Source organism: Eriocheir sinensis, unplaced genomic scaffold (assembly GCF_024679095.1).
Source record: "Eriocheir sinensis breed Jianghai 21 unplaced genomic scaffold, ASM2467909v1 Scaffold433, whole genome shotgun sequence".
NCBI lineage: Eukaryota > Metazoa > Arthropoda > Malacostraca > Decapoda > Varunidae > Eriocheir > Eriocheir sinensis.
The window spans coordinates 264612-292522 of record NW_026111758.1 but is presented as its reverse complement, the minus strand read 5'-3'; the positions used below and the strand labels follow the sequence as shown (position 1 = coordinate 292522).

The window sequence follows — 27911 nt, the reverse complement described above, 5'->3', positions numbered from 1 at the left end:
AACGCAGAGAAGAGGAGAGAAGACGGGTGACGGGCAGGCGAGCGGTGCTCCGCCGCTCCGCGCCCTGCAGCGGTGTGGCTGTCTCTGATTTCGTGCATCTCGCTCACGTAAACTGTAAACCTTATGTAGTACAACTGTTAATATAGTTAAAATACATTTGGTATTTGTATCAACCTGAGAGAGAGAACAAAAGTGAACTAAAGTGAACTTATAACGGCTACCGCTCGGCCACACATCACTTAACGAAAAAGGCTATTGTGTTATCTCACCTTACTACAATCAACTTGTGAAAGCAGGCAACGGTACACCGGACCTCAAGTGAGATAACAGTTCGCGCCTTAAACAAAAACACACAAAAAAAACAGCTAACAAAAAGGCTAACAACTATCCTCTTCTCTCGGTGCGTGCACTGACCATACTGGACCTCGACCCATCGCTGCGAGGCTGGATTCTCATCAATGATGGCACTGAAAACGAGGGCACGCAGTGACTTGTGACTGACAGCGACATGAGGTGTTGCCTGCTGAGCACTGCTCCTCGCTCTGATGTACTTGTGGCTGCAAAACAATGACGTCAGTCCTCCCACTGATTGAATAAGTAGGTTTTATTTTATGTGCGTTAATTCCAATAGCACTTGTAGGGGATCTGTGGCTTTTTCAAGGTCTTTTATTTGTAATATTTTCAATAAATCAGGATCTTCATATAGTTTTGTTTTACCTTACACAAAGGTCACCATTACAAAATGTATTATAGGGGTCACGGCAATACCCTGGAAGGTCTCAAAGGGTCATACGATGAAAAAGGTTAAGAACCACTGGTAAAGATTGTGCCCCCCCTATCTGAAATACTGGCTATGCCCCTGGGAGTGTGACAAGAGGGAATAGTAAGAAATTGAAGAAGAGGGACTGTAGGAGAGACGTCAAGAAATACAGTTTTCCATACAGAAGCACAACAACATGGAACGGACTTGACGAGGAGACTGTATGTGCAAAAACGATTCATGAATTTAAAGCCAAACTGGATAATAAGCATTACAGAGACGGGACAGCACAAGCCTAGTACAGCTCTTTTCCTGTATTTCACAACTAGGTAAATAAAACTAGGTAAGTACACTGGATCTCAAAAGTATCGGTGCAGAGGGTGCCCGATGCCGTCCAAAAATGTTCACACAGGTGCTGGTGTTGTGGGTGGGAAGGGTTGGTATGTCTGGCTGTGGCTAGTTCGGAAGGTCAGAATCACTGGGCTCATGGTTCGGAACAGTGTTCACGAAAGCCTAACATAGTCATTGTCGGCCAACAACGTCTGTCAGTTCCGATGGAGACCTCAGAGTCAACACGTGGAGTTATCGTTGCCCTACATGAAGCGGGCCACACCAATTCTGATACTGCGCGGCAGCTTCGTATCCACCGCAACACAGTAGCAAGGTGGATACGGCGACATGAAGACACTGGTGAAACAGAAGACATGCCACGGGTCGGCCGACCACGCTGCACCCCCAGAACGATCAGATAAATTATGTGATTGACATGATACTGATAGTATAATACTAATTACAGTTATATGAGGCATGATGATGACATGCTAGTGTGTAAACGATGTTGACAATGTTACGTACTACCGCTAACCCTCAGCCGTCTGTATCTTTATCTGTGTATTCCTTTATTGTTTACTAGGCCATAGTAAATGCCAGTGCCGCTGCTTCAAAAACGTCGACGTGCTCCTGGACAAACCTTCACAGCTGAACTGGTGGCATCCATGCCCAGACGGCTGAATGCTGTGTTAGGAGCGGGTGGAGGATATACTCAATATTGATAATTAATAAAGTTGTGAAAACATGTTACTTTCGTTTCCCTGAACATATGACACATTATACTATAAATATAGTCTTATTAGAGCATATCGTAATATAGTAAATTAATGTGCCTAATGGATCATATTATGATAGCGAGCCAACTACCAATTCATCAACAATGCATAGGTATTGCACAGTGCATTTCGTAGGTGATGTGTTAGCGTGACACATGACGCGTTAGGCATAGGTATTGCACAGTGCATTTCGTAGGTGATGTGTTAGCGTGACACATGACGCGTTAGGCATAGGTATTGCACAGTGCATTTCGTAGGTGATGTGTTAGCGTGACACATGACGCGTTAGGCATAGGTATTGCACAGTGCATTTCGTAGGTGATGTGTTAGCGTGACACATGACGCGTTAGGCATAGGTATTGCACAGTGCATTTCGTAGGTGATGTGTTAGCGTGACACATGACGCGTTAGGCATAGGTATTGCACAGTGCATTTCGTAGGTGATGTGTTAACGTGACACATGACGCGTTAGGCATAGGTATTGCACAGTGCATTTCGTAGGTGATGTGTTAACGTGACACATGGGGCGTTAGATGTATTGACACAAGATAAGAGTCGTTGTTTATCACATGCTAGCACTATCAGCGCATAATGATGGCCCTGTATACGTAACCACCAGTGTCAACCATATTACCGTATATCTGTCTCCCATGATAAATTACCAACGTCACACTGTGTGACCAATGTCTGTTGCTATAAACACTAAAATAAGCTATATAAGTATATAGTAGGAAGGGGATATCGGTACTGGTAGTTGTATGGCATCTCTGGACATCAGGGCTACCAACATGTGGCACGTCAGACACCAACATTTCACTGACGATCGAACTGTTGTCCAAAAAGTTTCACACACATTGTGCACCGATACTTTTGCGATCCAGTGTACCTAATACTAATACCAATTTACAAATTGTGGAATAAAATGGAAGAAGTAGATAACGAGTTGCTTTCCATATACGTACAGGGGCCTTGTCCGCCCTCGTATGGAGTATGCATCTCACGTGTGGGGGGGCTCCACTCACACAGCTCTTCGTCTCATCAGCTCTCCTCCTCTTACTGACAGCCTTCTACCTCTTAAATTCCACCGCGATATTGCTTCTCTTTCTATCTTCTAACGATATTTCCACGCTGACTGCTCTTCTGAACTTGCTAACTGCATGCCTCCCCCCCTCCCGCGGGCCCGCTGCACACGACTTTCTACTCATGCTCATCCCTATACTGTCCAAAATTCTTCTGCAAGAGTTAACCAGCATCTCCATTTTTTCATCCCCCTTCACTGGTAAACTCTGGAACAGCCTTCCTTCATCTGTATTTCCTCCTGCCTATGACTTGACCTCCTTCAAGAAGAATGTATCAAGACACCTGTCCACCCGAAATTTACCTCTCTTCTGGCTACTCTTTACTTTTTACTCTTGTGGGAGGCGTGTAACAGGCTTTTTTTTAATCTTTTCGTTACCCTTACTCCAAAATATAATAAAAAAAAATATAAAAATGCTAGCCTAACTTTCACTATTCCAGAGTGAGTAAGGCCACAGAAACTAGCCTTGCAGCTCTCATAGCTTTCTCACTTTGTGTGGCCACGACCTTACACTCTCAGCCTAAATCAGCCCTCTAAAAAGCCCCAAACCAGCCCGTTCTTAAATCCATAGCACCCTGACAGCTCCTTCTCAGCCCTTTCCTTCCTTCGACTCCTTTCAGCCCCAGGCACCAAAATCAGCCCCAAAAATTACCCGTCCCTTTTTTTTGTCTCTCAGCACTGATAGTAACCTTACAGTCTTATCCCTGCCCTCTCGCCCTTAAAAACAGCCTCTTCAGACCCCAATCAGCCGCAATCACCCACCTCTTAGATCGGCGAGGCTACGGTGTCTCCTAGGCTTGGGTGACCCGTACTTGATCTTGAGGTTGCAGGCAGGTTCGATCTTAGTATAGGATGTCATGCAGCTCAGCCTGGTACAGTCCTGGGTTAGGTTGTAGGTGGAGTGTGACGCGCCGACGCAGCTCCTCGGAAGTTTCCAGTGACAAGACTCCGAGGTGACCGAGATCTTAAACTATGGGGTAAGGGAGGGGTTATGAGGGGGTTGGGGGAGGAAGGAGGAGGAGAAGGAAGGAAGGAAGGGATGGGGGAGGTTAAAGAAGAAAAAAAATAAGAAAAAAAATGTATGAAAAGAAAATTTATATTATAAGGACAGAAAAAAATATAAAGAAGAAGAAGAGGAGGAGGAGGAAAGGGAGGAAGGGGAGGGAAGAAGGAAATAATTATAAATATGAAATAGTTAAAAATAATAAATAATAACTAAAATAAAATAAATAAATATATAAAAAGTGTGTAACTCTCTCTCTCTCTCTCTCTCTCTCTCTCTCTCTCTCTCTCTCTCTCTCTCTCTCTCTCATTTTCTTATTTATTTTGTCTTTCTCTTCTTACATGCCTCTTCTAACCCTTCCCCCTCCTCCTCCTCCTCCTCCATAGCTGTGCTTCCTATGTCTCCTCTTACGGGAGTCCCGATGCTGTAAGGAATCCACTTCTGTGTCCACTCCAGACAGCTGGTATCCACTCTTAGGGGTCAGGTCATGGACGGTGGCTGTGTGACCCCCGACCCGCATGTGGTGACCTGCGCCCATTGTGGCTCATCTGATCTGTGGATGTGGGAACTTTTTTTGGGGAGAGAGAGAGAGAGAGAGAGAGAGAGAGAGAGAGAGAGAGAGAGAGAGAGAGTGTGTATGATGCCCTCTAGCCCCCCCAAAAGCTGCCAAAAGTACAGGCCTGAGATGAAATGTGAAAATAGGGTGAGTTGAAGGGGCGAAAAAATAAAAAAATAAATAAAATAGGAAGGTTACATTTGGTTAAGTTAGTTTGATTTAATTTGGCATGCTCAGAATAAGTGTGGAAACGAGGGGTCGCAGGGTTCACAGTCTCCCATTAAGGAGGTTACGTTAGGTTAGGGCAGTGTGGCCCCTTAACTGGGGATTTCCTACCAGAATACCTCCCCAAGCTACAGGAATGGACCAAAACTGTCTGTGGCTACAATTCAATGAAGAAAAATGTAAAGTCCTGCACCTTGGGAGGGTATATCCAGCACACCAATACCACATGGGAAATACTCAACTATCCCCCAAAGAGCCAGAGAAAGACCTGGGACTATATGTTACCAAGCTACCAGTGAAGGGATATCCAGCACCCCAATACCACATGGGAAATACTCCACTATCCACCACAGAGGCAGAGAAAGACCTGGGAGTGTATGTTACCAGGCTACCAGTGAAGGGATATCCAGCACACCAATACCACATGGGAAACACTGCACTATCCACAACAGAGGCAGAGAAAGACATGGGACTATATATATTACCAAGCTACCAGTGAAGGGATATCCAGCACATCAATACCACATGGGAAACACTCCACTATCCACCATAGCCAGAGAAAGACCTGGTACTATATATCGCCAGGCTACCAGTGAGGGCAAAATCCTTGCCAACCGCAATGGATGGGTTAATTCAGTATGCTCAGATTAGTTCGAAAACAAGGGGGATCGAGGGAAGTGAGGTTATTTAACTGAGAATAGATGGCGCCACTGTAAACACTTGCCTGTGCCAAGATGGGCTCGGACTCACCACCAGGCCCCTAAAAAAGAAAGCTTAACGGCACTGTGGGCTTGGACATAAAAAAAAAAAAAAAAAAAATAATAAATGCAAAAATGATGGGGAAGTCTGAAGCACCCCTGTTTGATAGGTTACGTTAAGTTAGTTTAAAAGGTTATGGCTTCTGGAGTAGCCAACAGAAGTTAACCCATCCGCTGCAATTGTCAGGAACTTTGCCTTCACTGGTAGCCTGGTAACATAATAGTCCCAGGTCTTACTCTGTGGGGGATAGTGGAGTGTTTCCCATGTGGTATTGGTGTGCAGGATATTCCCTCCCAAGGTGCAGGACTTGACATGTTTCTTCACTGAATTGTGGCAGACACTTTTTGTTCCATTTCTGTAGGTGAACCTTCAGCTGTAGCTGTAGCTGAAAACCTTCACTTCCTAACACAACACAACACACACACACACACACACACACACACATATACACAGGTTAGATTTTTTGGCTTGCAGTCTATTCCGATGGAGGTTTAGGATAGGGGGGGATGTTAGAATGGGCTGGTGTCTTACGCCAGAAACAGCTGCTTGACTACTTAAATGGTACACACCAAAATCTAACACAAAAAATAGTTAGGCTACCCGATCACTTAAAAACACACGAAAATCTACCAGAAAAAATAGTTTGGCTATCTGATTACTTAAATACACACCAAATCTACCAGAAAAAATAGTTTGGCTACCCGATTACTTAAATACACACCAAATCTACCAGGAAAAATAGTTTGGCTACCCAATTACTTAAATACACACCAAATCTACCAGAAAAAATAGTTAGGCTACCCAATTACTTAAATACACACCAAATCTACCAGAAAAAATAGTTAGGCTACCCAATTACTTAAATACACACCAAATCTACCAGAAAAAATAGTTTGGCTGCCTGATTACTTAAATACACACCAAATCTACCAGAAAAAATAGTTTGGCTGCCTGATTACTTAAATACACACCAAATCTACCAGAAAAAATAGTTTGGAAAAATAGTTTGGCTGCCTGATTACTTAAATACACACCAAAGCTAACAGAAAAAATAGTTTGGCTGCCTGATTACTTAAATACACACCAAAGCTAACAGAAAAAATAGTTTGGCTGCCTGATTACTTAAATACACACCAAAGCTAACAGAAAAAATAGTTTACCTGATTACTTAAATACACACCAAAGCTAACAGAAAAATAGTTTGGCTGCCTGATTACTTAAATACACACCAATAACTATTGAAAAATAGTTTGGCTGCTGATTACTTAAATACACAAATAACAGAAAAGAAGCCTACGTCGGATTACTTAAAATATATTACACAAATTCATTAGAAAAAATGGTTTGGCTGCCTGATTACTAAATACACACCAAATCTACCAGAAAAATAGTTTAATAGTTCGATTACTTAAATACACACCCAAATCTACCAGAAAATAGTTTGGCTGCCTCTGATTACTTAAAATACACACCAAAGCTAATAGAAAAAATAGTTTGGCTGCCTGATTAATTAAATACACACCAAAGCTAACAGAAAAATAGTTTGCTGCCTGATTACTTAAATACACACCAAATCTACCAGAAAAAATAGTTAGGCTGCCTGATTACTAACCAAAGCTAACAGAAAAAATAGTTTGGCTGCCTGATTACGGCTTAAATACACACCAAAAGCTAACAGAAAAATGGAATGGCTGCCTGATTACTTAAATACACACCAAATCTACTAGAAAAAATATTAGTTTGGTTGCCTGATTACTTAAATACGACCAAAGCTATTGAGAAAAATAGTTTACGTTTGATTACTTAACACACCAAATCTACTAGAAAAAAATAGTTAGGCTGCCTGATTACTTTCTAAATACACACCAAATCTACTAGAAAATGGTTTACAACTTTATCACACCAAAGCTCAGATATTTTGCCTGATTACTTAAATACACACCAAAGCTACTATTTGGTTCTTATAAATCCACCAAAGTTTGTTTCTCCTGTCTAAAAAGCTCTGTTTCTCTGATTACAAATACACACCAAAGTCAATAGTTTCTGCGTCACAATGCATATAATGCAGAATCCAGAAATCACCTAGACTAAGAAAGAGATGGCATCAAATTTCCTATAACATAAAGCCATTATATTCACTCAAACTCTATTCGGGTGGTGATTTCAATGATTTCGCGTCATCTCAAGTCATTGTTTCAAGAGAATTTGTCAGTGATTACTGGGAAGCTAATTCAGTCTGCCATGATTAAGAACATGCAAATGAGTCAGTCAATCAAAAATGTCATGGTCTCATTGCTCATTGTTTTGCTGCTTGTCTTGTTCCAGGTACTGACTCTGAAAACATACACTGCCTTTACGCACCAAAATCTGAGTTGGATTTTGTTTGCTCATCGTGGTCATATGCCAGAAGCGGGGGGTTATGCCTCAATGGCACCTGATTTCTCAGTATCATTCACTGCTGGGTACACGATATATGAGCTTTTTTTAGGAATCCAGCTTTGGTTGTACAATATCTCATAGTCTGAACATGATGGATGATTCAAACTGATTACTAGATTCATTAGTGACTAATCTCATATGAACCTGCAAAATACTTTCCTGTGACTGACTCTGAGGCGTATTTCTCAGGTCCTGTTATCTTTTTTTTCAGACTCCATCACGATAAAATGAGCAGCTTTTCTGCTAATACATTTTCCTGTATGTTGCCAAGTAAACTTGGAATATTTCCCCAGGAATCATGGAATTTTCAGCCGACGATGAGTCTAAATCATAATCTGATTTCGCAGTTGAGTTATACGGATGGTTTTTTTTGCAACTTTTATTTAGTAAAATTCATTTCAGAATGAAAAAATAAAAAGTGCAAAATTATTGGGTTCTAAATTTTGGCTCTCTGTAGGCGATAGATTTCTCGTCAAAGATTACAAACTATGTTTCCAGACTCATTGTGATAAAATGAGCAACTTTTCTTCAATATTTTCTGTTACGTCGCACCAATGAAGTTGGAATTTTCAGAGTCATGGAATTCCGAGCAAATGCGACAACCTGAAAACGGTTCAAAGTAGGGTGCATCAGAAAATTTCCTATAAAACTTGTCTGTGAGGCGGCTACAGGTAGTTTTCCAGCTAATATATATTTGAAATTGACAAATGCGCATTTTCAGCTCTAGCGTGTCAGGATATCTTAAACTGTCGTGTGGTCAAGTTTGTTTTCCTTAAAATTAAATCCCCTCCCCCAGTCATTTCAATGTCCCTTGATTGCGTCGGCAACATGACTCACGGCAAGAACACACATCAGTTTCATTCGATTACTTCACTCCAAAGTTTGGATCAAGTGCCGTGAGTTTTACGGCTGCTTGAGGGTTATGTTCCAGGTCCAACATACCGCACTGGAACACAACTTTGGGTATACCGAATAAAACATCTCGATTTACGCGATTTAGGTTTACGCGATTCTTAAAAAACTCGGGGTCGAAAATCGAAGTAAATGTTGCCCAGGTTTTTCCTTATACGCGATGTTTGTAGTGACCTCCAGATGTCATCACGCAACTGGACTCACACGGTGCTGCGGCCACAGCTGAGCTCAGTTCTTCCTGCGCGCCACTTGAACAATACGAGTACCCACGCTGCCATACTGCTCCAACAATGGGGGTGGGCAATTACCGGTACCAGTACTGGTTCTAACGGCACCAACGCTACACGGTATGGTACCGGTACCAGACTGTTCGGTACCGGTACTAATACTGTGCCAGTCGCTCATATGGTGTCCCTCATTTCTTCCTGACATGAGTGAGGTTGAGACTGAGTGCCTGAGTGGATATCTCAGTGATATGGATATTCTCTCTCTCTCTCTCTCTCTCTCTCTCTCTCTCTCTCTCTCTCTCTCTCTCTCTCTCTCTCTCTCTCTCTCTCCACTGAATGAAGTGAATATTTATTTTTCGATAGAAACCTACCTCTTGTTTGATTTACATTGTTTTTTTTATTTACGCGACCTCTTCAAGGACTTTAATACTCGCATAAATCGAGGAGTTACCTGTACATATCCTCGGGTCTGATAGTCCGAGAGCCTTTAGCTACAGGTGATTTTACTAACAAGGCAGAAGATATAATGCTCCTATGCTTGGTTAAGTTATCACCGACAATTGAAAAAAAGGTTTTGTCCAGCTGCTTCAACTCAGGTGGGTGTTGCCCCCCAAAGGGGGCGCTTAAAATACCCTTTTTGAGGTTGATTTTGCACTTTTCAAACTATACACTTCAAACTTTTGTATATAAAACTATGTATTTATTCTTAATAATATAGCGATATCAACTCACAGAATATTTAAGAGGGGATAGAAGGGTCAGCTGCCCTTAAAAGACCCTAAAAAGTGTTGGATTTTTACCCCAAAAGCTACACGAATCATATTCACTCAGTATAATGATAAAATGCAGTAGATATGAATCTACTAATAACTTGACACTATTTCTCGGTGGTAAAGTTGTCAACTGCCCTCCATAATTTAGTCCTGATTTTGGCCCTTGGGGTAAAAATGTCTTACCCCAAAGAGCTACACGTACCAAAATGCAGTAGCACAGAGTTGAAATCTGTCCAAATTGATGATAATGAGACTAAAACTGACAACATTATCAGGTGTGGTAAGATGTGGTCAGCCCCAACCTCTTAAATTTTGCTTATTTTGACCCCGTGAGGTAAAAAAGAACAACTATGAGTTACAGTTTTATATTTATTATATATAGTTACTTTAAGTAACAAAAAAAAAGTAATGTTGGAGTAAAAACTGACTTATTTTTCTGGTGGTAAGAGGAAGTCAGCTGACCCCAAAATAATGTCCATTTAGTTCTAGGGGTAAATTAAATAAAATAAATTGTTCAGTACAACATTCAGATTTCTACCATAGAGTAGAATAAGTAGCTTTAACTAATATTGACATATTAACTGACATGATTAAAAGAATTTGGTAAGTTAGTGTCCAGCCTGACCCCCCAAAATTTACATCTCTTTGTTCCTAAGGATAACAACAACAACAACAAAAACTGTTCGTACAACATTCAGATTTTACCATAGGTAGAGAAAATAGTTTAACTAATATTGACATATAAACTGACATGATTAAAGGGTGGTAAGTTAATGTCAATGACCCCCAAAAAGCAGCCATCTCTTTGTTCCTAAGGATAACAACAACAACAAAAAAAAACTGTTCCTACAACTTTCAGATTTCTACCATAGGTGAGAATAAATAAGATAAACTGATGCTTTGACGACAAGCAAAAAACTGACTTGATTTAAGGATTTAAGGGGGTGAGTTAGGGTGAAAGCTGCCCACAAATTTACCTATCTTTGTTCCTAAGGATAACAACAAAAAAGCCTGTTCCTAGAGGTTTCAGATTTCTACTATGGAGTAGAAAGGGAGCATAACTAAAGGCAGACATAAAAACTAGCATTCGTTGGAAATACACTGATGCATATAGTATAGCATAGAGTGGAAGACATTTTACATATATTTTTCAAGAGTATATTGTTTCTCAATGTGTTAACGTGTATTCATTGGTCTTCCACAGTCCTCGCTGTTTTTCAGTTTCATCGTCAGTAAGTATCATCTGCATCAGTGTCACTTTCCATTGCCAAGTCATCTGGAAGAAAATTTTTATTTAACTGAAATCAACCGAGGATGCTACTTTTGCTAATATGTGAAGTAACTTTAACCGCGAGTTATTTGTAATTCTGGATTGTTTTTATAGTTTCTTGTACGTTCAATCCTGAAAATGGGTTTATCAATGGCCTTCAATTATCTGCCATAAATTAACACAGCAGTAATAATGAAATAGATTAATATTGCGATTATTCATTAAAGTAAGTACGCTTACCTGTGCAGTCATTAATATCTTCATCATCAAGAATGCATCCTTGTCATTCATGCAGCACGTCGATTGTCTTGGGAATACAAGTCACCTTCTGTCCAAGAATCTAGTAGCTACCATATCCAAAGTCCATCAGACTCTGTTGGCGAGATAGGACTCTGGTAGCAAGATCAACAGAATTCCACCTATTAGCTATGAGGTGTGCTCTCTTTATTTTCTGCTTCAGGTTGTTGCTTGACACGGTGGGAGAGGTGCTTAGCACTATCCATTTTTTCAAGCAGCTGATGCGCGCTTCATCCAATTTACCAGAAAGGGTTTGTACCGTTCTAGGAATAATTTAATCGTATATCATTGATGAATTGACTTTTCCTTTTTACCGTACATTTCAGCTGTGAACTTCTCAATTGAGAAAAAGTTTCATCTGATGTTGATTTGTTCCTTCCTAAGGCTGTGAAAGAGTTCTGGAAATTGGCGTTCTTCTCCAAGATCTTTAGTGGCCGAACTTTTTCCTTTTCCAGGGAAAAATGCTGCAGTGTAGTCGACGATGAAACTGAAAACAGCGAGTGACTGTAAAGACCAATGAATACACATTAACATATTGAGAAACAATATACTCTTGAAAAATATATGTAAAATGTCTTCCATACTCTATGCTATATATGCATCAGGTATTTCCAACAGATACTAGTTTTGTCTGCCTTAGTTATGCTCCTTCTACCTATAGTAGAAATCTGAAACCTCTAGGAACAGTTTTTTTTTTTGTTGTTATCATTAGGAACAAAGATATGCAAATTTGGGGGGTCAGCTCACCTAACTCACCAAATCATAAATCAAGCCAGTTTAAATGTCAGCATCAGTTTAACCAATATTCTACCTATGGTAGAAATCTGAAAGTTGCAGGCAATTTCAAGAATCCTTCAGTGTTGCTAGACAGGAAAGATCACGGCATGCAACACCCAAGACAAAGAAGAAAGAACTGAGAAGAAGGAAGAGACATACCAGCCTGGAGGATTCTAGATAAAATCTGGCTACAATGAGGAAGGTGGCGCCTTCTGACACCCCACCTGCAAGTGAGTAATACTTTCTTAGAAAGGGGGACCAGATGCCTTATTATTCTGAGGTATGTTAGCAAGGTATATACAATCATCTGTGAAAATTTCATGCCAATCAAATAAGTACAAATGGTAGGACAGGGAGGAAATGGAAAAAATCTTTGGAGCCAATATCTCGAAAAGTCTGATCGACTTTTGTTAGGTATCATTTGAAATTACAACTTAAGGACAATATTTGCCCTCTATAAAATTTCAAAAAATATCAAAAGAAAACGGGACACAGAGTGGAGAAAACTATGTGACAATTTCTTTTCGAAGACTAAACATTTTTTTTTTTCTAGCTGGGAAATGTAGATACGTAAACAAAGTTTCTGTGGTATTTTTTTTCAAGGCGATTAACTGAAACAAAGTCTGTGAAACAAAAAAAAAAAAAAAGAAATATACGCTTTGTTTGAGTATCTCCTAAACTTCACCCGAATTTAATGAAATTCACAGAATATCATATACCTTTACATCAACAAACAACATACTAAAACTTCAAACATATTGGACAAACTGTATGTGCAGGAGGACCCACCGTAGGCGTCCACTTTAATGACTATTTCGCAGTTTCACGGTGTATTTATCGATGACATTTGAGTCATGGGAGATCACCCGAGAAAAACTTTTGCGGCTCTGAGGGGTTAAATACACCAAAACCTACCACAAAAATAGTTAGGCTACCTGATTACTTAAATACACAAAATCTACCACAAAAAATAGTTAGGCTACCCGATTACTTAAATACACACCAAAATCTACCACAAAAAATAGTTAGGCTACCCGATTACTTAAATACACACCAAAATCTACCACAAAAAATAGTTTGGCTACCCGATTACTTAAATACACACCAAAATCTACCACAAAAGATAGTTAGGCTCATAGGTGGACGTTATCACGATAAGTTATCGCGATACTTTATCGCTGATAACAAAATCGGGTTATCGGCCATCCGCTACTTATTTAAATATATATCGGTATCTTCGTTACTTTTGTAACCAAATTAGCGATAATCGATACTTTTTTTCTGCCTTTCAGAAAAAAAAGTTGTCTCCTGCCCACTGCGCATGTGTGGCCGGGCGCCCGGTGTTGAATGAAAAATTTTCGGGGTGTGAAATATCTTCGGTGAAGAGATTTCATACTTAGATGATCAACATTAAAACACTAGCTTATTTTTTTATGTTAGACTCAAAAATCAATATATCAAAGAGACAAATCATTTTGCCTTGCCCCAAAAATTATTATTCACTGCCTCAAATTTGATATTCCATATTCGTTTGTGAGCATGCCATGGTATTGAAGGCACCCGGTGTTGTGTTATTTGGTGTCCCATCATCAAAACAAACAGAGCGCATGTTCAGACCAGTAAGCGTAGCCCTGTACAGTCTCACAAAGCTTTTTAACACATCAAGAGTTGCTGGAAGGCTGAATCAGACAAATAGTACCACCATCCTCGCTGTTTCTAGAATGACACTCTGTACATATAAATACAACTCGTACAGAGTGTCGTTCTAAACAACGAGATAATTAATACTGTATGTCTGATTCAGCCTTCCAACAATAATTAAAATTCTTTGTGAGACTGTACATCTACCTTTCTGAGCATGCGCAGTTCACAAGAGACCAGTGTTTGTAAAAAAAGCGCCAGCTTTTGACGGTGGGGACGCCAAATAACACAACACCGGTTCATGCGTTTCTAGTATTACCGTTCATAGGTACGTGTCAACGTGTGGTTTTCAGGTTTTATAAGTTTTATAAAATACAAATAATATTAAATTTGAATACATGTATGTTTTTTTTTTTATTTGAAATATCAATATATTGTCGTTTTCGCCTATCGGACTTATCGCTAGCTAGTATTGGAATTGTGGATCTATATCAAGTATCGGTTATCGGTTATCGCCTATATTTGTGTCTCCAGTTAACAAATATCGGTTATCACCGATAAGGTTTTCCATTATCAGTTATCGGTTATCGGGAATAAGGTTTTATGTTATCGTGCCCAGCTATGGTTAGGCTACCCGATTACTTAAATACACACCAAAATCTAACACAAAAAAATAGTTCGGCTACCCGATTAGTTAAATGCACACCAAAATCTACCATCAAAAAAAGTTTAGCTACCATTTTACTTAAATGCACACCAAAATCTACCAGAAAAATGTTTGGCTACCCGATTACTTAAGACAGGATGACCAAGAGTCAGTTAAGAGAGCAAGATGATCACCAGTAGAACGCCCCTTGCGGAACCCTTCTTAGGCACAGGCTGTATGAAGGCATACTTCAGCGTAAGGAAAGGTACGTAAATGTTGATAGGCAGAGACGAAAGAGTTTGACCAGGCAGGGTGTCAGCACAGAAGCACAGTTTTTAAGGACAATAGGAGGCACTCCATCAGGTCCATAAGCCTTCTGAGAGTTAAGGCCAGAGAGGGCATAGATAACATCATTCCGAAAATCTTAGTAACAGGCATATAGGAGAGGGAAAGAGGAAGAAGTGAAATTGGAGGAGATATTTTTGGCTAGATGCCAGAAGTCTCTGGAAGAACTAGAAAAAGCAAGGTTTTGACATTTGATATGGATGAAAGAGGTTTTGGTAAGTCGAAGAATAGATTTGGCACGATTCCGGGCGGACACGTAAAGATCATGGTTAGCAGGAGTGCGAAGGCTCTGGTATCTATTGTGAGCTGCCTCTCTTTGGCAGCACAAGAACAGGCTTAGGTAGCTTAGTTACTACTAAGAGAAGGAAGAAACACCAGCAACACAATTAAGAAAGGGAAGATGCTTGACAGACTTAAGAAATATAGCTCCCCGCAACAGACTAAGTGAGGATGTAGTATTGGCAAGGAGTGTGAACAACTTTAAGGAAAAGCTGGACAAGTATAGATATGGAGAAGGGACCACACGAACGTAAGCCCAGGCCCTGTAAAACTACAACTAGGTAAATACAACTAAGTAAATACACACACACACACACACACACACACACACACACACAATAAGAAATTGAAGAAGAGCGACTGTAGGAGAGACAAAGAAATAGTTTTCCATAGAGAAGCATAACAACATGGAACGAACTTGACAAGGAGATTGCGTGTGCAAAAACTATTCATGAATCTAAAGCCAAACTGGATAATAAGCGTTATGGAGACGGGACAGCACGAGCCTAGTACAGCTTTTTTCCTGTATTTCACAACTAGGTAAATACAAATAGGTAAATACACACATTGATACCTTCCCCCTAGCTCACTCAAGTCACCCTTCCCCCAGCCCTCTTTCCCTTCCCCAACCTCCCATTCCCCCAAATTCCTTTCCCCTGCCTCCCCAGTAATCTTTCCCTCATCCCCCAGGTTCCCCCCTGCCCTCGCCCCCCTACACTAGCCCCGGGGCAACTGATGAAGAGGAAAAAAGAGGAAGAAGAACAAGAGAATAAACTAAATCACTTACACACACACACACACACACACACACACACATACACACACACACACATACATACACACACACATACATAATCACCCTTCCCCCAGTCCCCAGGCTCCCCCCTTCCTCCCCCAGAGCAAGAAAGAAGAAAAAGTAAGAAAAAGGTTAAAATAAAATAAAAGAATAAACTAAAGCAAATCCATTAATACATACACAAACATACACACACTGCTGTCATAGGATTGGAAAATACAATGGAGAAAAGATAGACCAATTAGGATTCGATTCAAGGCACAGAGCAAAGCAGAAGAGGCCCTGGCAGGAGCTTGGAAGCCAGCGGGAGAAGAAGACACCAAAATGATGTGGCTGAGGAAAGATTTGAATGAACAAGAGAGAGACAAGTTGAATGAACTCAGAGGTGAGGTTCGTGATTTAAATGAGAAGAGATCGGAAGAAGATAAAAAGGAGCCTTTTTGGAGAGTAATGGATATGAAAGTGAGGAAGTTGTTCATGGTGACGAGAGGAAGGAGAGAAAAAGTCTAACAGGAAAGGAGGAAGGATGGAAAGTGTCTTATACGAATATCAATGGTATAGTGTCATCATGGATAGAGTTTAATGACTATTTGAGAGACAGAGAACCTGATATTGTGGGGCTGACAGAAACTATGTTGTGTGACTCTGTTGAGGTGGTGGGGATTGGAGAAGGTGCAGACAATATATGGAGGAGAGACAGAAAGAGAAAACAGGGAGGAGGTGTGATGCTGATGGTAAGGGAAGGCATTAGAGTGGAAGAGGTGATTGAGGGTGAAGGCTTGGTAGAGGTACTGAAAGTGGAAACTGTGGGTGCTGAAGGAAGAAGGAGGCAGCATGTAGTAGGGTATGTGCCACCAGGAACCAATGCATGGAAGGCCCGAGAATATGAACAAATGATACAAGACAAAGTGAGTTGCCTGGATGGAATGTTGAGAAGGGGTGACAGAATAATTTTAATGGGTGATTTTAATTGCAATGGGGTAGAATGGGAGGATTGGCAAACACAGGGAACAGAAGTCTTTGGGGAGGAAGACTCCTGCAACTGGCAATGGAACATGTGCTGACGCAATGGATTAAGGAACATACTAGATTCAGGAAAGAAGGCGAGGCATCAAGATTAGACCTGGTTTTTAGCAAGGAACTGGAAGTAATTGAAAGTATAAAAATAGACTGCCAAATAGCAAAAAGTGAGCATGCAATTGTGGAATTTGAAGTAAAAGAAGAGAGAACGATTGACCAAAAAGAGGATCACAAAATAGGGAGAAGTAACTACTCTAAGGCAGACTTTGTTAATATGAGAACTTTTTTTGAAAATGCAAATTGGAGTGGGCTGTACAAAGCCAAAAGTACCCAAGACAAGTGGGAGGAGTTTTTAAAGCTGTACAAAGAAACCAAGAATAGATATGTCCCTTAGGTAACCAAAAAGGATGTTGGTAAAAAGAAGTGGTTTAACAAAAGATGCGAGGCAGCTAGAAAAAGAAAGGAGGAAGCCTGGAAGGGATGGAGGAGACGAGGAAGAATCAACGCGTGGAACAATTTCAAACAAGGAAGGAATGAATATACAAAGATTAGAAGAGAAGAAAAACGGAAATATGAAAAAGATATAATCGACAAATGCAAAGACAAACCTAAATTATTTTATAGACATGTGAACGGCAAATTAAAGAATAGAGAAACAATCGATAAACTGAAAATGGGTGGAACTGCATATGAAGACCTAGCAGAGATGGCAGAAGTGATGAACAACAGCTTTCATAGAGTTTTCACAAAGGAAGACGAATTCGTACAACCACCGGGCCAGGAAAGAGGAAGGGTTATGCAGGAGATACAGTTAACGGTGCAGGAGGTCAAGGAAAGCTTGAACAAGCTGGATGTAAGAAAGGCGACAGGGCCGGATGAAGTGTCAGGCTGGATCCTGAAAGAATGTAGTGAGCAACTTGCAGAGAAACTGCACTCCATAATGAGCACCTCCCTGCGTGAAGGAAGGGTACCACAAGATTGGAAGAGAGCAAACATAGTACCAATTTATAAAGGAGGAGAGAGAGAGGACCCATTAAATTACAGACCGGTATCACTCACTAGTGTGGTTGCAAAGATATGTGAGAGGTTGGTTAAAAACAGGTGGTCGGATTTTTTGGAAAGTGAGAGTTATCTCTGATTGCCAGTTTGGATTCAGGAGGGAGATCGTGTGTCACCAACTTGTTATGTTACTACTCAAGGGTGACAGATTTAATACAAGAGAGAGAAGGCTGGGGGGATGGAGTGTACCTGGATTTGAAAAAGGCATTCGACAAAGTACTGCACAGAAGACTAATTTGGAAGATTAAAAATAGGGGTGGAGTGGGTGATGGACTGATTAAGTGGCTGGAGGACTTCCTAACTAACAGGGAAATGAGGACAATAATCAAGGACAAGGTTTCCAACTGGTGCCCAGTGAGGAGTGGGGTCCCACAAGGTTCGGTGCTGGCGCCAATAATGTTTGCTGTTTATATAAATGATATGGTGGAAGGAGTGACCAGCTATGTGAGTTTGTTTGCAGATGATGCAAAGCTATTGAGACGAGTCAATGATGTGAAGGACTGTGAGGCATTGCAGAGGGACCTGGACAAAATATGGGAGTGGAGTGGTACATGGCAGATGGAGTTCAACCTTGGGAAATGTAAAAAAATAGAGTTTGGTAGGAGTGGTAGAAGATGTGAATATGATTATTAGATGGGAAGTGAGATAATATGCAGAGGAGTGGAAGAAAAAGATTTGGGAGTGACTGTCTCAGAGAACATGTCACCGGACAAACACATCAACAGGATAACGGGACAAACTATGAATTTGCTGAGGAACATAAGGACGGCATTTGTGTATTTGGACGAGATGACGAAGAAAATAATAGTTACAATGATAAGGCCAAGGTTGGAGTATGCAGCAGTGGTCTGGCCTCCTCATAAAAAGAAGAACATAAGAAAGCTGGAAAGAGTACAGAGAATGGCAACTAAGATGGTACCGGAACTTAGGGATCAGACTTACGAGGAGAGACTCAATAGCATGGGGCTCACAACCCTGGAGAGAAGAAGAGAAAGAGGAGACCTGATAGTGATGTACAGGGTGGCGAGCGGGGTGGATAATCTGGACAGAGAGGACCTGTGTGTGTGGAGCGAGAGAGAAACAAGAGGACATGGAACGAAGTTGAGGGCGACCACGTGTAGGCGAGATGTGAAAAAGTTTAGCTTCCTAAACAGAAGCATTGAGCTGTGGAATGGACTGGAGGAGGAGGGGGTTTGTGCAAGAAACATTCATGATTTTAAGGAAAGGTTGGATAAGAGAAGATATGGAGACTGGACAGCGCGAGCGTAGCTCTTTTCCCGTATGTCACAACTAGGTGAATACAACTAGGTAAACTATAGTAATCTCTTTCTTCCCCCCTCACCCCTGGTCAGCTGGTGCAGGGTGAGACACATGGTGGTGAGGTTCCCCTGGCGCATCTCTCCCCTGAAGCAGCAGAAGCACACGCGGCAGTCCAGCGTGACCTCCTTCAGCCAGCAGTGGTCGTGGTGCAGCCCGGACAGCACGCAGTGGCAGGGACAACCTCTGCCCCTTGGCCTCACCACCTGGGATGGAGGGCGGGGTTATTGAGGGGGAAATGGGAAGGCAGTGGAAGGGGGCGAAGTCATGTCTCCTACACATCCTCACACACTGGAGTGGTGTCATATTTCCTACACACAGTCTGGCACACTTCCACACAAAACATTTGTCCTGAACATTTCCTACACACACACTGAGTACCCAGCGTGTTATAACCCATACTGGTGCCCGGCACATTACAGTCATGATCAAGATCTCCCACACAAAATGGTGCCTTCAGTGTGACTCTACTGGTGTACTGTCACGGCTGCTGCAATGCTGCAATCCCGTGTTTGTATAAAAGTGAAGTGCAAACGTTTGCAAAGTTTTTGCAGAGGAAACAGTTGCATTATGTAAGAAAGAGTACAAAATGCTGGAGAATATTAATGTGGGATTTTATTTTCTCTGCTTGACTAAAGAATATCACATGAAATTGTAAAGCATGTTAAAATTGGTTTTTGTGAGCACATTCATCTCAAAGGAACTTTTAAATGAATAACTCAAGACTGTCATGCATGACAGTTTATGGTATAAATCAACAAAGAATGACTTAACTTTGTTGTATAGAAAGTCTCATTAAAAAGGAACCATAGATGAGTTTTCTGAGTCAGGACCTATAGTGACTGTTTGGGGTTTTGTTAGGTTAAGTTTAGGTCATCTTCAAATACATGATAGCTAGCACCATAGGGTATAAATCAACAGAGAATGACCGCACTTTGCTGTATAGAAAGCTTCATTAGTAAGGAAGCATAGATGAGAATGGGAGATGATAATGATAGCATAACAACCACAGGAATAACTGTAGAAGGGTAATAATGTACATGCTGACTGGTTGGAAAGTTTTGGAAGGTCAGGTTTAGTCGGCACAACATCTGTGGTCATGTGCCGGAGAGAGACAGGAAGGGAAGGAATTATAGGAGAAGGGAACAGATCCCAGGAGACGGGACACAACCCTCGATTAATACCTGGTACCCATTCACTGCTGGGTGGACAGGGGCGTAGGGCATTGGAAAAGACGCCCACATTATTCCACTCCGCCCGGGAATCGAACCTGGGCTCTCTCAGTTGTGAGCCGAGTGTGCTAACCACTGCACCACGAAGCCCCTGATGCTGCCTGGTATCTTGGCTGCTGACGTTGGGCTCACAGGTGGACTCCAGTATCTCTTCCAAGGGTACAGGAAGAAAGGGTAATTTTGTATTTCTGGAAATACAAGAGGCTGTCACAACCAGCTCCATATTATGAAATGTCTCTGGCTCCCATTATGACTATTTCCCAAGGCCACAAGAAGATTAATGGGGTTTTCACGGATGCTTGTCCCATTCACGGTGAAGAAGTCATGTAAAACTATCAGTAGGATCACAAAACAGTCCAAGAAAATCCCAACAGCAACTTCTACCATGAGAGGCTTTTTCAGCAGGCGAACTGACGTACCAAGGTGCTAATTAATACTGGCTGAAGAATGAAGGAAAGAAGATGAAGCAAGAATGAAAGAAGGATGAAGCCAAAATGAAGGAAGATTCTATCTATCTATATCTCCGACGTCTTGCTCCCTCAGGAACTTCCCTCCAGGGGGTGGGGTGGGCAGCAGAAGTGTCTCCATCTCTCCCTGTTCTGGCACTCCCTCTCAGCACACTCACTCCTGCTACTTCCAACTCTCTCGCTCCAGTACTCACTCACCCTACTGATCCACTTCACAGGTGACACCCGCTCCCTCAGTCCTTCCCTCATACACTCTCTTCATGAATTCACTCTTCCCCATTCTCATCACGTGTCCAAACCATCTCAATGCATCACGCTTCACCACTCCACTCCTTCTGCTGTCACATCCTTACCAAATCACTCATACACACTGTCATTACCTTCTCCATCCCATCCTGACACACATACATGCACCTCTTATGTGACTCATTTCCACTGCACGCATTCTCCATTGCTGTGGTGCATTCCATGTCCACGCCTCTGATGCACATGACAGAGTTGGCAGGATAATACTGTTCCTTATTCCCCTCTTTGCCTCCATGCTCACACTTCTTCCTTTCATAACTCTCCCCAATGCATCCACCACCTGTCTGCCCTTCACTGCTCTCCCTCACCTCACCTTCTATACTGCCATGCTTACAAAAACCTGTCCCCTAATATTTGAACTCGTCACCTCCTCCCCAGCCTTATCCTTCACTTCGTTGTGCCCTCTGCTCTAACTCTGTACAGCTTTGCAAAATCAATGACCTGTTCTCTCACCCTCTCAAATACCATAACCTTACTATCTCCAGCATTCACTCTCAGCTTCCTCCTTTTACACACCCTGTCACACTCATCCACTGTCCTCTGCAGCGTCCCCTCATTCTCTGCCAGCAACACTGTATCATTGGCAAACAGGCCCCCAACCAGTGACTCCTCCGTACCTCTCACTTTCAGCCTTGGCCCAAGCTCCCCCACTCTGGCTTTCATTTCTCTCATACAACCGTCCATGTACATACACATTGAGAAGCCATGGTGACATCCCACACCCCTGTCTCACACCCACACCAACACCAAAACTCTCACTGAACTCACAATTCACTCATACAGAGGCACTCGCATCCATATAGAAGGATCATATTCCCTCCAGCAAATACCCTCCCACACCATATATCCTTAGAACATCCCACAGCCCCTTCCTGTCAGCCCTGTCATATGCCTTCTCTAGGTCATGAATGCAGCACACAACTTCTTATCCTTCTCTAGGTACTTTTCAACTTGTATTTCCAGTGCTAATATTTAGTCCAAACAACCCCTCCCCTTCCTAAAAAACCCTTGTTCATCACCTACACTCTTCTCAGTTATTTTCTTCAGCCTCTCATTCAAAACCCTTCCACACACTTTTCCTGCCACACTGAGTAGACTTGTTCCCCTGTAACTATTATAGTCACCTCTGCTCCCTTTCCCTTTGTACAGCGGCACAACAACAGCCTTGCTCCAGCCCTTCGGCACCTCACCCTGCTCCCATGCTGGGCTACACATCCATAACATCCATTCCACAACTACCCCTCCTCCATACTTCAACATTTCTGCTGTTATGCCACCAGCTCCAGGGACCCTGCCTACTTTCAGCTTGTTCATTGCCTCCTTCATCGCACCTCTCTGCACCCTCCCCTGTGGATCTGGCTGCCCTACAGTGATCTTTATTCCTACAAGGAGGAAAGGAAGAATGAATGAAGAATGAATGAAGATGAAACAAGAATGAAAATAGGAAGATGAAGCAAGAAGGAAGGATGGAAGATGAAGCAAGAAGGAAGGATGGAAGATGAAGCAAGAAGGAAGGAAAATGAAGCAAGAAGGAAGGAAGGAAGATGAAGAACCAAGAATGAATGAATGAATTAAGATGAAACAAGAAGGATGGAAAATGAAGCAAGAAGGAAGGAAGGAAAATGAAGCAAGAAGGAAGGATGGAAGGAAGGAAGATGAAGAACCAAGAATGAATGAATGAATTAAGATGAAACAAGAAGGAAGGAAAATGAAGCAAGAAGGAAGGAAGGAAGATGAAGCAAGAAGGAAGGATGGAAGGAAGGAAGATGAAGAACCAAGAATGAATGAATTAAGATGAAACAAGAAGGAAGGAAAATGAAGCAAGAAGGAAGGAAGGAAGAAGGAAGATGAAGCAAGAAGGAAGGATGAAAAATGAAGCAGTGTGGAAGGGTTTTGAATAAGAGGCTGAAGAAAATAACTGAGAAGAGTGTAGGCGATGAGCAAGGGGGTTTAGGAAAGGGAGGGATTGTGTGGACCAAATATTTGCACTGGAAATACAGGTTGAAAAGTACCTAGAGGAGGATAGAAAGCTGTTTGCTGCATTCATGGACCTGGAGAAGGCATATGACAGGGCTGACAGGAAGGGGCTGTGGGATGTTCTAAGGATATATGGTGTGGGAGGGCATTTGCTGGAGGGAGGAAGATGAATACCAAGAATGAATGAATGAAGTAAGATGAATCAAGAATGAGCTTAGAAAAATGAGATTATATTAAGTAATGAGATTAGAAAAATGAGATTAGAAGAATATATAAAAAGAAAGAAAGGAAAAAAGAAAGCAGAGAAAAGAGAAAAGGGAGATTAAGAAAATATATAAAGTAAATAGTTTTGATGAAGAAGAAAAATAGGATTAGAAAAAAATATATTAATCTTGTTTTGGGTGAAAAGAAAAATGAGATTAGAAAAAAATATTTAAAAGAATGGAAGGAAAAAACGATAAAATGGAGAGAAAAGTGAAAAATGAGATTAGAAAATATATTGAAGAAACATGAGATTACAATAAGAAATGAGACAAAAAATGAGATTAGAAAGAGTAGGAAAATGAGATTAATAAAATGAGATTAGAAAGAGTTGGAAAATGAGATTAGAGAAATGAGATTAATAAAATGAGATTACATTTCATATTCAGAAAGATTTTGTCAGTAAATTATGATGGTTATAATCCACAAGGGTCTGCTGAATAACCTGTTCCTGACCTAACCTAACCCCACCTGACCTCCCTATTCCACCTCTCCATAAGTATCCTTCTGTTCCTGACCCATACAAACAAGGCAGCTCTTGTAAACCTAATCCCACCTAACCTCACTAGACTATGGGAAGAGTACAACAATCTGGTGGCCTTGATTCCACCTCTCTCATGTGACAAATAAGAAAATAATAACATAGGGAATCTTCAAGAGGGTGGCAGACCTATACAAGGCAGCTCCTGTAAACCTTACCCCACCTAACCTCACTCTCCTACGCACTGAATATCACAATCTGGTAGCCTTGATTTCACCTCCCCACCTCTGTCTGTCAAGTACCTTCTGTTCCTGACCTCTACAAAGCAGCTCCTGTGAACCTAAACCCTCATCTCACTCTCCTATATAGTGACTATAACAGTCTGGTAGCTTTGATTCCACCTCTCCACAAGGGTGTGTTTAACACCTACGCTGCGATTGGCATGGATTTACCTTCACTGTTGGCCTGGTAACATATAGTTCCACGTCTTTTTCTGCCTCTGTGGTGGATAGTGGAGTGTTTACCATGTGGTATTGGTATGCTGTATTTACCCTCCCAAATGCAGGACTTTACATTTTCTTCATTGAATTGTAGCAGCCACTTGTTGCTCCACTCCTGTTGCTCGGTGAGGTCTTATGGTAGGAAATCCACAGCCAAGGGGATAAGTACCCTTCTGCTCCTGACCTGTACAAGGCAACTCTTGTAAACCTAACCCCGCATAACCTAACTCTCCTGTGCGCTGAATATGACATCCTGGTAGCCTTGATTCCACCTCTCCACAAGGGTCGGTTAAGTACCTTTTCTTCCAGGGGACATAATTCCAGATGATTGGCAAGGCCCCTGTCCTGAGCCTGGTGGTCTGGCCGGTGCGGTCAAAACACTTCTCTTTCTTGCTGCCGGTGACAGTGATCCACCTCTTCTGCAACTCAGGGGCTTTTGGAAACCTGGAAATACAAGAGAGTGAAGGAGAAAGCTGACAGTGAATGCTGGAAAGAGTAAGGTTATGGTATTTGAGAGGGCAAGAGAGCAGGTCATTGATTTTGCAAAGCCGTACATAGTTAGAGCAGAGAGCACAGAGAGAATGGAGGAGGTGACTGAGTTTAAACATTTGGGGACAGTTTTGTGCAAGCATGGCAGTATGGAAGGTGAAGCAAGGAGAGCAGTGAAGGGCAGACAGATGGTGGGTGCATTGGAAAGAGTTATGAGAGGAAGAAGTGTGAGCATGGAGGCAAAGAGGGGAATAAGGAACAGTATTGTCCTGCCAACTCTGTCGCATGCATCAGAGACGTGGACATATTACTATTAACCCTTAAACAATGGGTATTGTTTTCTCCGAATGGTCCCTGGATATTGATAAAAACAACTGCTAATTTTTTATTGTTTATTCATATCGTATGAAGTGTCTTACCTCACTGAACACAGCAGTGAAATCCAAAGTGTAATATGTTGTGTAATAGTCACGCTAGAGCGTATGGTATGTAGCCAGGGTGTGGTCTGTGGGCACAAAACACTGCTCCGGGCAGCGTGGAGGGCCCCTGCCCAGGACGCAAAACATGTCAACACAGGCTGGCCACATGCTGCACACTTCCTCCCTCTCACAACTGAATGTCAATAATATGAATTAATCTTTACACTGAAATAATTTAGACATCATCTGCTCACTCACTTTCAGTTCTCCTCAGAGCTGGCTGTTTCAGGCGAGGAACACACCCCTTACGTGTGGCCTTTTCACCCTGCACCATTGTCATGGCAGCACTTGCTGGCCTAGAGTGCAGTACAGATAGTGAAATAACACCATCACTATCTAAGTCACTCTCACTACTGTGTCACTACTCACAATGCTTTCATCGCTGCCACCCTTGTACTCAGAATAATCATCACTCTCTATCCTGTCCTTTCCTCTTGATGCATCAACATGTTTCCCTGTGTTTTCTTATCATAGGGTTCCAGGACTGCTCAGTGAGGACTAATGATCTTATTTCAAATCCACGAGGGTCAGATATGCTGCAGACAATTTGGCAAGTCACATAATCTGCCAAATTTGATGTTAACATTCAAATTAGGGCCATGAAAGAGTCTGGTTAAATAAAGGATGGCCGTAACTGTGTGGACCGTGCTGTGTGTGCTTAAATAAACGATGGCTGTCGTTAACCTCTTGAGAGCCTTACTTAATCCAAGAAACAAATAATAATAGTGTCAAAGTAAAGGCCGGTGGTGGTGGCATCCACTGTATTTGTGTAAAAAAAAAGTAAAAAAAGTAAAAAAAAGTAGAAGTAAAAAAAATAATAAGTAATAGAGTGAAAAAAAGTAATAGTGTCAAAATAAATGGTGTTGTCCACTGTAACTCACGTGTGGAAGGTGAGTTTGCAGTCCACAGTGTTCCTGCTCTCACAGCCTGGCGCACAGCAGGAGGCTGCCATCACGCTGCATCGGGACGCACTCGGCTTCACCGCTGGACTGTCCTGGAATAAAAAATACTGGTTAATATTCTGGCAAACAGGGTTAACATTTATTCATTTTTTATTCATTATACAGTAAGGGAAGCAGCTCAAGGGGTGAAAAGACATTACAAGAAACAAAAAGCCTGCACCGTCTTGGAATACAAAATAGTGGTTAATAATCTGGCAAATAGAGGTTAATATTTGCTTATCTTTATGTAGCTACAAGAAACACTAAGGTGTGCACTGTCCTGGCATACAAAATAGTGGTTAATTATCTGGCAAAGACTGGTTAATGCAATTTTTTTTCCTTTTTACGTGTTAGCTTATAGCGCCGGTAGGCTTTCTTCAGGGGCCTGGTGGTCGGCCCAAGCCCGTGATGGCGCAGGCAATGGTTTATAGTGGCGTGTTATGCACCTGTACAGGTGCCCTGCGCATCATCAATCCAGATCCATCTATTCTTGGCTAATGCTATCCCCCGGAGCTCATTCATGATTCATTTGGACGGTGCTTCTAAAGTCATGGATGATAGATGGTCTTCAGGACAGCATGGCGAATAGTGGTTGATATAATAGCAAATAGGTAAGTTGTACGTACCTCTAGGTAAGTTGTACCTCTCTGCGAGCTATTTTGCGGCTGCGAGCTAATTCCCACAAAACTGGCTGGCACACCGCCCACCTTTACCTTTGGTGATAGTTTAGAGTCAGTGCTCGTCAAAGGTGCCTCTTCTCTGTCTCCTAGTCTCATGGCGGTCATATTCATCGCTTAACGTTGACACATTCTGTAGATGGTGAAAAAGAGAAAGTTGATGAGAACGGTGAGAGAGAGACAACTGAAATTTTTCGGCCACGTACTAGGGAGAGACGGACTGGTGACTTTGATTATGACTGGAATGATGGAAGGAAGAAGAGGAAGAGGAAGACCAAGAGCAAATTACATGGATGGATTGGTGAAGCTGGCACGAGGAGGAATGACATATGGGCAGGTCATAAATAATGCAATTCACTACATCTATCACCAGAAAAACATGAGCCACGTAAGAAAATCATTGGTTGGGTGAAACCGTATATTGTCCAAAATGGTCCCTCTGTGTTGTTCTGTGATGGGCTTTGTTAGTGTCTGGCTGTGGCCTTTGGTGTGGTGTTGAGTTGGCCCTGATTGTTTGAGGAAATACCCGTCCCTGACTGAGTCATGGCCGTGGATTACCTTGAAGGTTTGCATCATGTCTCCTCCTCTCCTCCAGTGATGTCAGGCCAAGGCGAGTCAGCCTCTCCTGGCAGGGCAGGAGTGACACCCTGCCAGGCCGCCCCGGCACTCACCGTCGCCACCTGGCCCACGCGGCACCCCTCATTGAGCCAGCACAGGTGTCAGCTGGTCCACGCCGCGCCACTGTCACCTCAGCACCATCACACGGGGCCAACACACCGGCCATTACTCCCTCCCTCCTTCACCCTGACACACGCA

General features: G+C 42.1%; 1 protein-coding gene across 1 annotated transcript; it reads right to left on the bottom strand.

Annotated features, from left to right (window-relative positions):
• Window positions 1-718: 718 nt before the first annotated feature.
• LOC126992283 (uncharacterized) lies at window positions 719-27911 on the bottom strand. Its single transcript, XM_050850938.1, has 10 exons — window positions 27654-27911; window positions 27132-27228; window positions 26359-26471; window positions 24807-24953; window positions 20470-20705; window positions 19411-19491; window positions 4303-4475; window positions 3707-3914; window positions 1731-1774; window positions 719-769 (listed from the first exon to the last, which is right to left on the bottom strand). The coding sequence occupies exons 2-10, from the start codon at window positions 27207-27209 to the stop codon at window positions 719-721; spliced, it is 1131 nt and encodes a 376-aa protein (XP_050706895.1). The 5' UTR covers window positions 27210-27228; window positions 27654-27911.

Excerpts from the sequence above, each read along its gene's own strand:
- LOC126992283 (XM_050850938.1), bottom strand. The coding sequence starts at position 27,209 with ATGAATATGACCGCCATGAGACTAGGAGACAGAGAAGAGGCACCTTTG. Across the intron at positions 19,492-20,469 it reads CAGCAGTGAATGGGTACCAG|GTGGTGAGGCCAAGGGGCAG; the intron begins GTATTAATCGAG and ends CCTCCATCCCAG. Across the intron at positions 3,915-4,302 it reads GAGGAGGAGGAGGGGGAAGG|TTTAAGATCTCGGTCACCTC; the intron begins GTTAGAAGAGGC and ends CTTACCCCATAG.